Source organism: Numenius arquata, chromosome 2 (assembly GCF_964106895.1).
Source record: "Numenius arquata chromosome 2, bNumArq3.hap1.1, whole genome shotgun sequence".
Lineage (NCBI taxonomy): Eukaryota > Metazoa > Chordata > Aves > Charadriiformes > Scolopacidae > Numenius > Numenius arquata.
The window spans coordinates 43,862,225-43,876,801 of NC_133577.1; the positions used below are offsets into that span (position 1 = coordinate 43,862,225).

General features: G+C 37.4%; 1 protein-coding gene across 1 annotated transcript in view; it reads right to left on the minus strand.

Moving 5' to 3' along the window:
• Nucleotides 1-14,577, minus strand: part of USH2A (usherin) — a 390,721-nt gene that overhangs the window by 91,066 nt on the left and 285,078 nt on the right. Inside the window, exons 46-47 of the mRNA XM_074166292.1 lie at nt 14,155-14,267; nt 7,214-7,412 (exon numbers count right to left, since the gene is read on the minus strand). Of these exons, the coding sequence (XP_074022393.1) occupies nt 7,214-7,412; nt 14,155-14,267 (312 nt within the window). The remainder of the gene's footprint in view (nt 1-7,213; nt 7,413-14,154; nt 14,268-14,577) is intronic.

Consider the following 14,577-nt stretch of genomic DNA (forward strand, 5'->3'; position numbering starts at 1 on the left):
AGAACCTACAGTTAGCGCGACTTGTACCAGCCAGAAGGATGCCTCTTACAGCTTGACAGCAAATGCAGCTGGTAGTACAGCACAGAAGTTTGAGGAAAGTTGCTCCTTTGTTTTCTTTTGACATGGAACGCTCACTTCTGCCCCTTACTTAACCACGTTCTAAATTGAGTTATCTTAGAAGCAGAGAAAGGAAGTGTTCCTCTAGAAAGATCTTTTGTTTACCTAGGTACTTTAATTACTAGCTAACAAAAAACTTTACAAAATGTATATTACTAGCCTCAGGACATCTCATTTGTATTACATTTATAATGTTAACATAAATATGTATATACAAGAAAAAAAAAATTATGATTTTTCTTAATTCATAAACAAATTCTTTCTGACCTCTATGTGAATATATGATGCTTTGTTTTGTTCAGTTTTGAATGGCCTTTACTCAGTCACCTTTGGGACTATTAGGTTAGGTTCTGAATTTACAATTTACAATACATAAACAATATGCAACCTAAAATTAACATGAGGCATTCTTCTTTCCTCACTGTATTTTGAGGTTTTTTAACGTTATATGCTTTGAATTGTCACAAAATTTTCTGCTTTTCCAGCACACTTTCTCATTCAGCATCTGTTTTAGACTACCAACGTAGCTGAATTTTGTCATTTTCTGTTGAGGAATTTAGAGTCTCTGTAGGTCCTATTATATTATTTTGCTGTCCACCTTGTCACTGGTAATATAATCCAATCTTTGAATTTAATTAACCTACTGTTCTTTCTTCCAGATCATTAGTTAAGATGTCAAATAAAACTCTGCTTTACACCTCTTCTCTGCTTCCCATCTTTTGGATATTTTTTTACGACTGGTACATACTCCAGGCTGAGGTTTTTTTCATTTACAATTGGTTCCAAAGCAACCTAGAATATTACCTGGTCTCTCTGTATTTCCAAGTCATTTAAAAGCATTATTTAAAATATCACATCAAGTACTATTGTGTCACTGTATTCCAAACAGCTCACATTCAGCAACAACTCTTGATATGGGTAAAGACTGACTTGTAAAGAATGGCCTCTGTCCTGTCCTTCTTACTGCATCCTGAGCTTGAGACACCAGAGCCGGTAAATGCTGTATGTGCCTGCACGAAAGGAGGCCAAATACACGTTCCCCACACATTCTTGGTCCCAATTTGTGTGCTCCTTGGGATTGTGTCTCCCTCTGTTATCTGTCTAGCCCAATTTCTCCTCTTCCTTCCATGGATTTAATTTGTCATCCCTGTACTGTTTCCTTCTTTTCAGTGACACACACCACCCAAATTTCACCTGAGCACAGTCTTTCCATCCTTTGGATAAAGAAACTAACACATCTTTGGCATTATCCAGTCTCAAACGCTTGAGCAGCTATTTTACTTTCCATGTGATGTTTCAAGTTTTAAGAAATGTCCCTTCTCTTGTGAATTCTCAGTAGAAACAGTTGCTGTGCATATTTCACACAGACACTAGGAGGGCCATTTTAGCACTAACTCTAGAGCATCCTGGCTGGAACATTATTTGTAACGTTGTTTTATTACTGGTGTCTCTCCTTTTCCTCCTTAATTCCCTCAAAAAATCCCTGGCTGAACACCCTGGTATGTTACAATAGTTTCAGCAGCTACTTTTCCTTGTTAAAAATGATTTAATACCCTCAGAATTTCTCAGTACCCTACAGACAAATTCCAAAAAGGGGTCCAGTCAGCTCTAAAACACATTCAGATTCTCATCTGGCATTACCGATTAATATAGTTGGTGCTATTATTATGTAGCTCCATAACATCCTCTGCAGTCAGCTGTAAATTGTTAAATAACACTTTTTTGGCAGTCCTCTAAAGATAGTTGGCTTCTATTTGCATTGATATTCAGCCCAGGGTTTCTGCATTATCAATCCATAAAATAAAATGCATTCAAGTAATGCTAAAATTATGTCATTGACAAAGAAGAAAAGCAGATGGATTGAAAGTTATAGTAGCAAAAGGTTATTATTATCTCATCCTCTTAGATCTAAAAGTGACAGTCCCAACTGGATGCTCTCTACATGAGAGCAGAAGCCTCGTAGAGATCAGATCGAGTGACACCAACATTTTAGCCAGGTCAGAGATCTCACCTTTGTACAGAGGGTTGAATGTTTGACATATGCTTGCTAACCAGGAGATCTTTACTATCTATGGAGATGATACAAAATGTTCATCCTTAGCTATCATGGGAGCCCTTAAAAATAATGGTAGACTGAGTTATGTACAAATCAATCCTGTAGTTATCCTCCCATCCAAACCCACAGAGAGACTGTGACCCAGGAGCACAGGGACTGGGAAGGGCTGGGCATAAAGAGTGGCTTATTACGATACCTGAGAAAGGCCTGGTCAGCCATGACACTAGCACAGAGTAACCAGATACCAAATCTGGCAGCAGCACTACACAAGATTTTAACAGTTTTCAAAAATACCCCAAAATTACCAATGCAGTTCTCTTTTAATTAACATTGTGTCATCCCTGATCCCTCTGCTTACTGAAGACTTCGCTGAAGGATATTATCTGGCCTTATGGACACATGCCAGTTGAGCTAGGACTGATTTACTCAAATAAACAGATGTGCTAGGCAGCCATGTTTATCCTTCTTGTCAAACGCTTGCTGCCAGAGCCACTTTGTGAAATAGCAATTCACAAAACACTCTAAGGAATTCCTATTAGCTACAGGAGTTCATTAAAAATTTCTGCCTGTGGAGCAAACACCAGAGTAATGATTGACCCATCATGTTTTCATGTGAGAGGGACTATTTTAAATTAGCAAGGCTCATTCTTTTTTACTTAAATTATCTCTGAATCTATATAGACACCTTTTTTTGCTAAGTATACTTACGCACCCATTTGTTTTCTCAAACTGCTGTTCCCCCCTTTGGTAACAGGTACAGCCTTAGATCTAAAATCCATGAGCAGAAATTATTGTTATTCTGTTACAAGTCACTATATATTATCTTACTAAAATGAGTTTCATTACCTTTCAGGTGTGTTACAACACACACTGTACATGAAGTGTTATCTTTTTAAAGGTTCTCTAAGCCTGAAGGAACTTAAAAAGAATTTGCAGAATATTGCAAGCATTAATAGTAAATTTTACATAAATATTGATGGAATATCCTTCACCAATGTCGAGATGCGTTAGTTTCCACTCCTGAAAATCGTGCTTTTGAGGCTAGCTATCAAGCCACCATTTTGCTGCTCCTGTCCTTAAAGAAAAGAGTCCTCCTGGTGTTTTTAACAAATGGCATATGTTAATTATGGTGAGTAAAGGGGTAAGCCTGTACCTCCTAGTAATGTCAGAGTTATATTTGATTAGTTCATCAACTGCAGATTTATACAGCTTGTTGCTACTGAAAAGAAAATGTGCTGAAGCTGTATTAACACTGTCAGTCAGGACCCTTTTAACCATTGATGTTCAGACTCATGAGCCATTGTGTATGGAAATTGTTAGCCTTTATGCCACTATTTTAATTATGTTTTTACTGTACCTGTCTCATTATTTTCAGGGTTCACCTCAGGATGCCAGTAACAACAGTTCAGTAGCTACATAGATAATACAGGAATGCCTGTCCCATCGGTACTGAGATTATGCTCCCTGATGGGTGAAGCTAGGGTACGTTCCCTTGTTAATTGAAGTACAACTCTGCAGATCTCATGATATGTGCTCTGTAAGCTGATGTCTGTTTTGAGATTCCAAATACGGATAGAGTTATGAATCACACCTTACTGGAAACAGCTAGGAAAAGACTGTCTATTTTGGCAGTTTGGGAACACCCAAGCAGCACAAGTTACTGTAAAAGGTACACAGGACATAGGTACGCTTCTGGCAGCTGACAAAATTCATCATGAGAGTGTATTCTCAGTTTTTCTGCAAAACTACACACAAAAACCCCTTTCTAAATTCTTTTTGCTCTCAAGAATTATAAATCCACCCAAGTCTGGTAACAAACACCAGTGATCAGTTATCCTTACACAGTGTAAGGATACCAGGCACAGCAATATGTTAGCTTTAGTTAAAATAACAAAGATTTCTGACATTGCAGCAGAAAAATGGATTAACAACTAGAAACAAGAAGTAGGGATCTGATGCAAAGATTATTTGGGGTAGGAGGAATCTTTTTTTGGTCGTCATTAGGCTTAATATCAGGTGTACATGAGCCCATGAACGTGCATGTACACACGTCCCTTCTAGTGAAAAGGTCATTTGCTCTTTTAGAGATTCCCAAGACAGCTCTGAGCAAGTTGGTTAATTTACACAGCACAGTGCTATGCAGAGGTACTAACCTGGATCCTAAAGGCAGCACACATATCCCAGTGCAACCCTGCACCCAGGCTATTTATCACTGCCTTTCTGATATAATCATGCTACTTAGCTGGACCCAACTCAGCCAATGTTAGCTGCAGCATCTCTGTATCCCTCTCTGCTGTGCAGTGAAAACACACCCTTGTACTCCTATTTCTGGAAAACTTTGATTTGTATGGATAAAGGCGATTATATTTTGGTGATTTCTTATGTAGATAAGAAATGATAACTAGTCCCTCTTGTTCTCCAGTGCCTTACAATATCAAGTTGATGATGCCAAATTTAACCCATAAATCCATAAGGAAATACTAATAAACAACCCAAGACATATCTCCAAATTATTTTTGTATAAAAGGCCCATTTTTCCTCTCACTTAGTACTCCTGAATTCAAGGAAATTGTAAGAGGGAAATTTTACCCATTGTGCCTTGTATACAAGATGCAATAAATGACTTGAGCAAAAGTGAGAACTCCACAATCTATTCGTATATCAGATCTACATATATACAGTCTGCCTGCTTTTGCTGACCAGTCTATCATCAAATGAACACAAAGCTTTGTTATTATTCTGGATCTGAACATTACTTAAACTGCTCAGCATTTAACTCTCAGTGGCATCTCTTTGCGTTTGTCTGTACAATTAACGTATGACGAATAGCAGCTGACATTGTGGTAAGAAACTTTCTTTTCAGAACAAGTGTATGGTGGTCAGTGTTGCTTTTCTTCAACTGTTGAATCTTAAAGACCACATATACTAGCATTAAATGCTTCAGCATTATAGCTGGCATAGATTGAGAGTAAATTCTACAAAAGTATGACAGAGGGCTGCCACATAAGGTTTTATGCTACCCCAGACCCTAGTTTAAGAGGAACATGGATGTGCCAGGACCTTTTAGGCTGGCATACACATAGCAAACCAGGCAAAGCATCAGGAGAGGGATTTTAATCAATTCACCCACAAAGATTACTCCTATGTCATTTTATGTATGAGTGCTTCCGTTTTCTGTGGACCTTCCAGTCATTTATTATATGTCCATTACTTAACCAAGTAGCACCCACTCCTAACTGCAGTCTCTGAGAATACAGAGAGACCATTATAACAAAATAATGCAAAATTAAATAGAAAAAATTAGAAAGACAGGAAGCTATAAAAATAAAGGGACACTGTCCAACGTTACTATAAACACATGAAGGCTGAAAAAACAAAAAAACGGGGAAGAAAACTTCTAAAATTAATATAATACAAATTTAACTCATGCACATGCCAAGTTCTATTAAAAAGTCTGCCATGCAAAAAACTTGAAATAACTAAATTTACCTTTTAGAACAAATGATTGCCCATAATTCACTTGCAAGATTTCAGAAATACATATGTTTAGTATAGTATTGCTTTCAAGGGAACTCAAAAGCTAAAGCTGTGTTGGTTGGAGTAATTTATGTTTTTATTTGAACCCCTCAAATAACTCACTTCCTTAATTACTGTCTTGTCTGACAGGGAATCTTGTGAATACATATTGTTTGCTTTAGTCATGGAACATGTGATGATGCCTTTGACAAATAGGGACACTATTTCATTACATTAAATCTTACTTTCAAACTAAGAGTTTTCTACCTCATTTGTCAATAAAAACCATTACAGACTCCTGCTACGCTATTGATCCTACTCCTAAACAGGAACTCATATGAAGATTAACCTGAAAATGGCCATAATTTAAAAATACATCTGACAAACCACAATGGATCCCATTCAGAGCTGCTCATCATTGTCATGTAACAGCCACCCACTTGTAGCTGAATCTAAATAGATTTTCTGTACTGACCATTATTGGCCATATAGGGTTTGAGAAATGATTCCTCACACAGAGGGAAGCTTTATAGTTTTACTAGTGTTTTTGAAATTCTGTGTACACCTAGAAAATTTCCTATGGCCTGTAAGTGGTCCAATACAATCACTTGATGTCAAAGGAGCCATATGAATGACCATCAAGATCTCTACATACATCTGAATACTTGAGCAGGCAAAAAATCTCCTCTAGTGTGTGATCACACTCTCCTCAGTGTGTGATCTATCGTACGCAGCTGAGCAAAACTGATTGTTCCAAGTGGGATGCAAAAATGCATACAGAGATCTATATACATATATATCCACCATGTAATTTTTCACAATGGGATTGGATCAGTGGATTCAAGGGGTTGGCACTGAGATTTCTCACATGGCTTGTGAGATTTGCTTTGGATCAGACACAGCCTGATTCCTTGCTATGAACATGTGCACTACGCACATGGAGCAAAGTTTTCTGAAGGGAAGAAGTTTCAGATGCATGCTTGTGAAATGAGGTGGTCCACAGACTGGTTGGGAGTCTAAAGTCCCCATCCAGAGCTGAACTGTATTTGAAGGGGTTTTGAAAAACACATTCTGGCTTAGCTTCCTGTGCAAGGGATTTAATTCACATGTATCAAACCCACTTCTACCCTGAACTAGCATGTAGTAAATGAAATCAATCTGGGGATTCACTTCAGAACTGTGCTATTGCTCCAAACCAAAGCATTAATGCAAAACACATTCATAAATGCTAACTAGTTCATTTCTTCTGAAAAGAGAAATAAAGTCACAGACTTAAGACAACAGAATCACTTGTCATCAGCTGACTCACATCCGCTGTTGGAGATTTTTGCACAGCTACCCCTGTACTAAGCTCAAACACCCATATTTGATTTTAAAAAGTTTCAAGATACGTATCAGAGCCTTGATTTTAAAATCTCAAAAGAAGCAGATTCCCTTCCTCCAATAACTAAAGAGGTCTGGTTTACACTTATTCCTAAAAGTATAATTTTTCATTACATTGCTAACTTAAGAATATACATATACCTTCAATTCTGGATGATAACACACTTCTCCACAGATATTTTCATGCTTGTTACATTCTAATGAGATGCACATTCTATTACTTTTGCTGCTTCTTGGAGTCTTTGACGGGGTACACCTCTGCCACGCTTTACGTAAGAGTTCATATCCCAGGATAATGCCATTTGGCTGTCCTGGTGATGTCCAGTTGATTTGAAGAGATCTATAATAGCAGAAAAATTAATATCTGTTAAATTATTTAAAGTATTTATGCTTCTGTGGATACTTACATTAAAGGATTACAATATAGTAGTTCCATTTCATACTAATCACAGGAAGTGAAATATTTTGAACTGTCCGAAACAGTCCTCTGGATTTCACATCTGCTTTAATAACCAAATGGTGTAAAAGTTTGAAAAAAGTGTCAATATGTGATAATACTCTGGGAAGATAAATCACACATCCAATCAAAGGTTTTTTTAAATAGCAACCTTGAAGGATATCTCGTTCATACTTCTGGAAACTTATGTGCAATAAACTTCCGAGCATTTTAGGAAGGATTCAATATGCCTTCCTGGTCCTGTAGCAAAGGTACACATGAACTGTTTTTGCAGCTAGTGCAACCGTTCCATTCTCAGTCAGGAACCTGGTGGAAGATGGGCAGTCGGGGGAAAAAGACCACCCCGCGCCCTCTGACCTGTAACCAGGGCAGCTCACATTGTGCTCAGACACCATTTAGAATAGATTTATATTCATCTTGTCTTTTCTCTGCTTTCAAAAAAAATATACAAAGAGTATGTCACTCTGAAATATACTCTTCAGCAAAGAATTTAAGGAAAGTAGGAACTCATCAGAGTATCAGTAAATACTAGTTCTCTTCTGGAGTTAAATATTTTCATTGACATAAAATTAGCAGTAAAAAATGCAAGTGTTTCGCAAAAGTAAGACTCAAGACTTCTGATTTTGAGTACAAAAGTATAACTGCAGCAGGCCATAAAAGACTGTCTGTAAACCAAAATCCTGTTGTTGATTTCAGGTTTGATATCAGACCATCATTAGTTTAAGGAAGAAGGTATCTTAATGGAAAAATCACATTAAAGAGTAGCATGCCTGTCACAACTAAAACTGTGCAGGTGTTGGCTCTAAAATCTCAGTATTACAATTTTTAAAAAATATGTCAAATGGGACATTTGAGACAGAAATTTGCTCTGCCTTTTATAATGTACACATTTCACATGGGTATTTCAAATGAAAACTTCATTTATGTGTAATCATTCTGGAATGCTGCATACAACAAATTGATTTCATGATGACTTTCTTTGGGTAGAGAAGGAGAGCCCAATGCTACATGGAGAACTGACTACATTCCACAGTATACAGTTAGACTCCAAATACCTCTTTTTAATCTCCATGTCCCAATTACACAGCCACTGTCAGAATGTCAGTGACATCATAAATTAGCATTAATTTAAAGTGAAAATCATACAATGAAACAGCAGCTGCTGTGATAAACTTTGACATCTTAACAGAATAAAAATAACTGAACTATTATTTCACTTCCTTGAGGTATAAACAGAGGAATACACACAGCAATAAGCCTTTGCAGAACAAGAATTAATGTCACCTATGAAGGAATAATTTCATAGGTGACTTGTAGAGTCACCATTATCATTCCAAGGTCTTCATCTGAACCAGATTTAATTCCATATTCTGTACATGGCTTTTTTGTATTCACTACATATTCTACCACATGCACATGAACACACACACGTCTACATTTAATCATGTTACAGGGCCTAACTTAAAAAAATAAAAGCAGGAAAATATATTGTATAAACTTCAGAAAAAAGATATAAACAAAAGGAAAATAAGGGTAGTACTTCAACCTTTATAAATGCCATTGTAACTCTCTCCTAGTCTTTGCACAGTATAGATGACAGGAGTAAAGAAAGGATTTCAAGTCATATTTTTGAATTATTTGCTTTTTCAAGTTTCATTGAGACACTTGAGGGTATATTTTCAATGTATTGTGCCAATTTTTGCAGGTTTGCAAGTCATATTTCTCTCTAAAATAATTTCAAATTAGGCCTAAGAATTGATGCAATGGTGGAACATTTTGCCTTTTCTGCAGAGTTCAGCATCTATTTCTTTCTTTTAACAAGCAATTACTTTATTATTATTCAATTTATAGATACAGGTTTGGGGTGGACACAGCCTGGTACTGTGTAAAGCTGCAGCTGCACAAAGAAATCATTTGGCATGGGAATTCACTGATCAGCGCCACTGAAAGGTTAAAACTCAGTATGATCTCCCAATAAAACCACAGCTGTATACACTCACAAATAAGCAGACTCCTTCACAATTTTATGAATGTTTCAGTTATGTCTGCACCTTCTGATGTTTCTCACCCATGACAAATTGTGGTGGTTTTCAAAACATCACCTGTACAGCTCAGTTTAAAAAATTCAGCAGGGTTTTCACGGGACTGCAGAGGCTTTTCGACACACACACCCCCCGCCATTGAAGAAATACCCCAGGCTGAGCTGAGAACCTTCTTGAGCAAGTGCAGATTTATTAGGACAGGATGGGAGCTTTAGCTTGCAGTAAGCTGTACATCACATACAGTACATTTGATATAGCTGCAGAAACATGGGGACGGAGCCTGCCCGTTTCTCCTCCTTTTCATCCCCAGTTACTCCCTTCTCAGGTAAACCAGAGTTGTGTCTATGCTGGTAAGTGCACACAGCCTGAACTATAGAAGCAAACTTGCAAATTCAGGGCACAGGTGGATGCACAACACCTGGCGTGTGGCATTTAGTCCTTTCCTACACAGAGAAAACTTCAATTGTGCAATTTATGATAGTTCAAATGCTGGATGAGTCCCTTCTGTGACTGCTGTCAATGTGGCTAAAATACTGAAGTAGGGCTCAGCTCCCATACAAAAGGCAGCCTAACCAGGTTCACAGAAAAGAACTCCCTCAGACTACAAGGTCCATGAGGCACTGCAGCACTTCCAGGAGACAAAGAACAATTTCAAACTGATCCACAAAGGTGTATCTGCTTTTGATGCAACAGAGCACACTGGAATCCTTTGGCTCAAGCATATGAAGACAATTCATTCCGACATTTCCAGGTAGAAATATTATTTTTTTTAAAATCCATGAAAAATACCAGTATTTCAGAGTTTTGATATCACATCAGATACTTTCTGGTAAATCAGACTTTGGGAAGGAAATCCTGCTTTTTGCCTTCTTCAGGTATCACCAGCTTCAAATGTCCATGGGTCGTGAAAAGAACTCCTGATTATTTTCTTTTTCAACACAGTAGTAAAGGTTTAACCATGAAGATTAAAAATATAATAAGGCCTCACTTTTGAATCTTGAGAATGAATGTTGTGTTAGTCTCATCACATACAAGGGTTAAATTTAAAAAAATCACACTGAACCTACGATTCAATGACTTTACTTTCAGGAGCTGGAATTAAAAAAAAATCACAAGATTCACCTGATATTCTTGAAATGGAGAACAGTGCTATTATTAATGACCAGTGGATAAAATACTTTCCTCATCGTGAGATCACACATACCAAGGAACTGCTTCAGCATTATTGCAAAAGAATTAACCACCTGCTGTATCGTGGACTGCAGTGCTAACATAATTAGAGAGGTGGTATGACACAGTACAGGAAGTCTGATAAATAGCATTATGCTTCTGTTGTTTCTACAAACTACTTAGATAAATCTTTCTGTGCTTTGTTTTTCCCATTACTAAAGTAGGGAGAGTGATCAGGTTTCCTCAATGGGAACACTGTCTTGAACACATTAGGGAAAGTGCTATAAAACTAAGCATACATGAGAAACCTTTGTGTTTTTCCTGTTCTCTCAATATTTCTGGTTAGCTTGTCATAGGTTGGCTGGATGTGATTCCAGAACAATCTTCCCCAGCTTTTCATCTTTATTCACGTAGTTATGAATCCTTTTTTTTTTTTTTTTCTTCAATCTTTCACCCATTTTTCCAGTATGGAAAATCAGACTTGCTGGTCTTTAGTTCCCCAGATCCCCACGGAGGAATCTGCACTATATTGTCTCATTTTCCACTCCTCTAGTATCAAGACCAATTTAAAGGATATTTTACACAGCTCAGAAGTTTGACACTTTCATATTTGAGCTCCCTTAGAACTCCTGAGCAACTACCATCATCCCAACAATTCATTGCTATGTATTTTATCCATTTGTTCTAAAATCTCACTAACGTGTTAATTTGAAATAATTTCTCCAGCTCATTCACCCACGAACAGAATCTGATACAGGAACCTTCCTAAACCCCACGATACTGAACACCAAACAAAAGAATTCAACTAGCTTTTCTCCCACGGCCTTATCTTTGAGTTTTCCGTTACACCCTGACCAAGGTTTCTGGTTCCCCCCAAGGTGCATAAAGAGCCCTCTCTCTCACCGTAAAGCTGTGAAGGATTTCCCCTAGTTTATGCCACATGGTGCTTTCAGAGCCATCAACCTTTTAATTAAGCACTGACCAGAATTGCTGGCAGGGTTCATCTGCATTGTGCCTCACTTTTCTGAGAGCACCAAAGCTGCTACTAAGTATTGTTATTAGAAAGAAACCTAAAATATGCTATATTACAAGGAAAAAGAGAAAGAAGACACATATTTTAAAGGGGAATGAACTATTTTCCAACACACCACGAGAATTTAATCCACTACGCAAACTTTAAGTCAGCATCCACATGCATGCAGTACTTTGAGGACTTTCTAAACTGTGTAATAAAATACAATGCTTCTCTATAGAAACAAACCCTGAGGTCATAACTAAAAAAAAAAAAAGCATACTTGATTTCAATAGGATTTGTTTCTACCTAAACACAGCCAATGGAACTTCTTCATCTCCCCAAAAAACCCCCAAAACACAGACAAGAAATATAACAAACCAGAACCTGATTTAGGACTTCAGGATTGGATCCCATACTGTTTTCTATTTGAAGTTTGGCATTATAAAATAATCATTCCAGGACTGCGACCTTTTGTGCCAAGTTTCAGCCTGAAGCTGAGTTATTAACTGTAAGGGGTGGAAAAGTAAGGTATTTATAATGGCTCCGGTGGTATAACCTTCATTAGAACAGTGTGGATGGAGCTGCTATCAGAAAGACTTCTAAAAAGTTGGTGAGTGAAATTATAATTTATGTCATGCAGCAGCTTGAGGCAAATTTTAAAACAATTATTTGTGAATGCTACAAAGACATTATCCTACAGCATTCTCATCAATAATACAGCCCCCCAAACTGATTCAGAAGAGGGAAAAACACCATGATTCCAATTAAAGACTGTAAACTGCACAGTCTGTATTATATCTCAGGTATCCCATGAGTCTATACTCTAGAAATCCTTTTTTTCTCTGTTTGATGACAGATATGTATTAAAATGTCCTCTTGTCTACACAAACTGTTGTGTTTTTTTTTTCCCAAGCATTTTCTTTTATGAAAGATAAATAAGCAAAATTCATATTCAGCCCAGCAACTGCTGAAGCTGTCAGCTGTAGTGTTTGTCATATTTCAATCAAAGCTGAAGCCAGCCAGTCATTTTTATACTGCACAATCCCTACATACTCGAGGACCAGAATTAATGAATTAGCTATTGATTAAATTCCACTCTAGCAAATCCACCATGGCAAATAAATGAACTACCCGGGGCACGTGTAGGCCACGGCCAGACATGTCCGGGCAATCGATCAGTAGTTAGTATTCTTTTGGGATATAAGAACAGCTGATGATAATATGACATGTAGGAAAAGGCAGTGCAGAAACAGAGTCTGTTTCTGGCTGAGCAGATTATAAAGTAGGAAGGCATTTTTGATCCTTTTGCATTCATGTGTTATGACATATTTAGTCTATATATAATAGCAGAAACATGCATAAGTGTTTGCAGTACAGACAATACAGACAAAGGCATACATAAGTTAAAGCCAAGGGCAAAAGATGAGATCCTGAATTGAGTTCTTATCATCAAACAAGCTTTGACTATATCTGTATGTGTGACAGCAAAATAGCAAGCTTAATTTCACCCTTACACAGAGACAAATGGTGAATTCAAGCAAAATGTAGAAAGGCTAAACAGCAAACCAAAGTCCTTAAGAGACTGGAGAAGCAAATCCATTCTGTTGGCCATTTCTGAAGGCTCAGATGTTAGATTTTTGTTATTTTTTTAAAAGATTTTTTTTCTTTCTATAAAAGAACTACAGCTAATGAGCATACTCCACCAGAAGTGCAATAAAATCACATGAACAATAACATACACACAGAAGGCGGTTTTATTGTTAGTGTAATTCTGAAAAATGTGTTAGCAAGCTTAGTTTTAGTCTTTGGAAGACATTAACTCCCAAAGAATGACTGTATGTGGCTGCTTCTAAGGACTGCAAATCTGATGCTCCCTTTACAACTAAGAAGTTTGCCCATGCCTGTGGATGTAGTGGATAGACAGAATGCAAACAGTGGTTCAAGGAGACATAGATATATGCACGCCTTTTAAGATAACTTACTAATTCTTACTGTTGTGATAGGTGACTTTTTTCCCCACAATTATTCTAAGTTTCCATTATCAGCATCGCATTGCTCCTTGAGCATTAATCTTCCTCCTCTTAACTGACAGCAAAATGTGATAATTTTCATTCCTCTACACTTCTTCTCTTAACTACTTTCACTTATGCTTTATTTATTACCACAGTACAGTGATACCCAAATGGGTATGTACAATCAACCAAGGGTGAGATTTCTTCAGTCACTCTTTTGGCCAAAAACTCCAAGACCAAAAATAACAACCATGAAAAATATTTTCAAAGCATATACTGAATTCTTTTATGCACCTTATACAATTGAGAGAAGACAACCTTACATTCCGGTCCCCATTCCAGCCACAAATTGCTCTGATATATGAAAGCCACCTATAGCATAGTACCTTGAGCCAATTACGTGAATAATGGGTGCTGACAGCTGCTTTGGCTCATCTTCCACAGTTGTAACCTGGGTCCCATTGCTTCTCACACAGGCATACACCGTGCAGGCTTCAATCTGATGAAAAAGAACATGAGTTTCACACAGTCAGCTACAGAAATTAGTAAGCTCTGCTACTTGTTTAGACTTCTGTCTTCACCCAAGACTTTATTCTTTTCTTTTTAAAAGACTCCACACACCCAGGAAATTACCACAGCTTTGAGATAAGTATATCTCCCAGAGATATAGTGCGCTGTATCACATTTTCCCACACCATTTTCAAAAAAAGGGTACATGCAGCCCTGTAGCACTATTTGCTCTTCTCTATTAAATTATCACCAACAGAGTTGCAGTGAATTTGTTTTTCTGTACGTATATGTAGAATCTG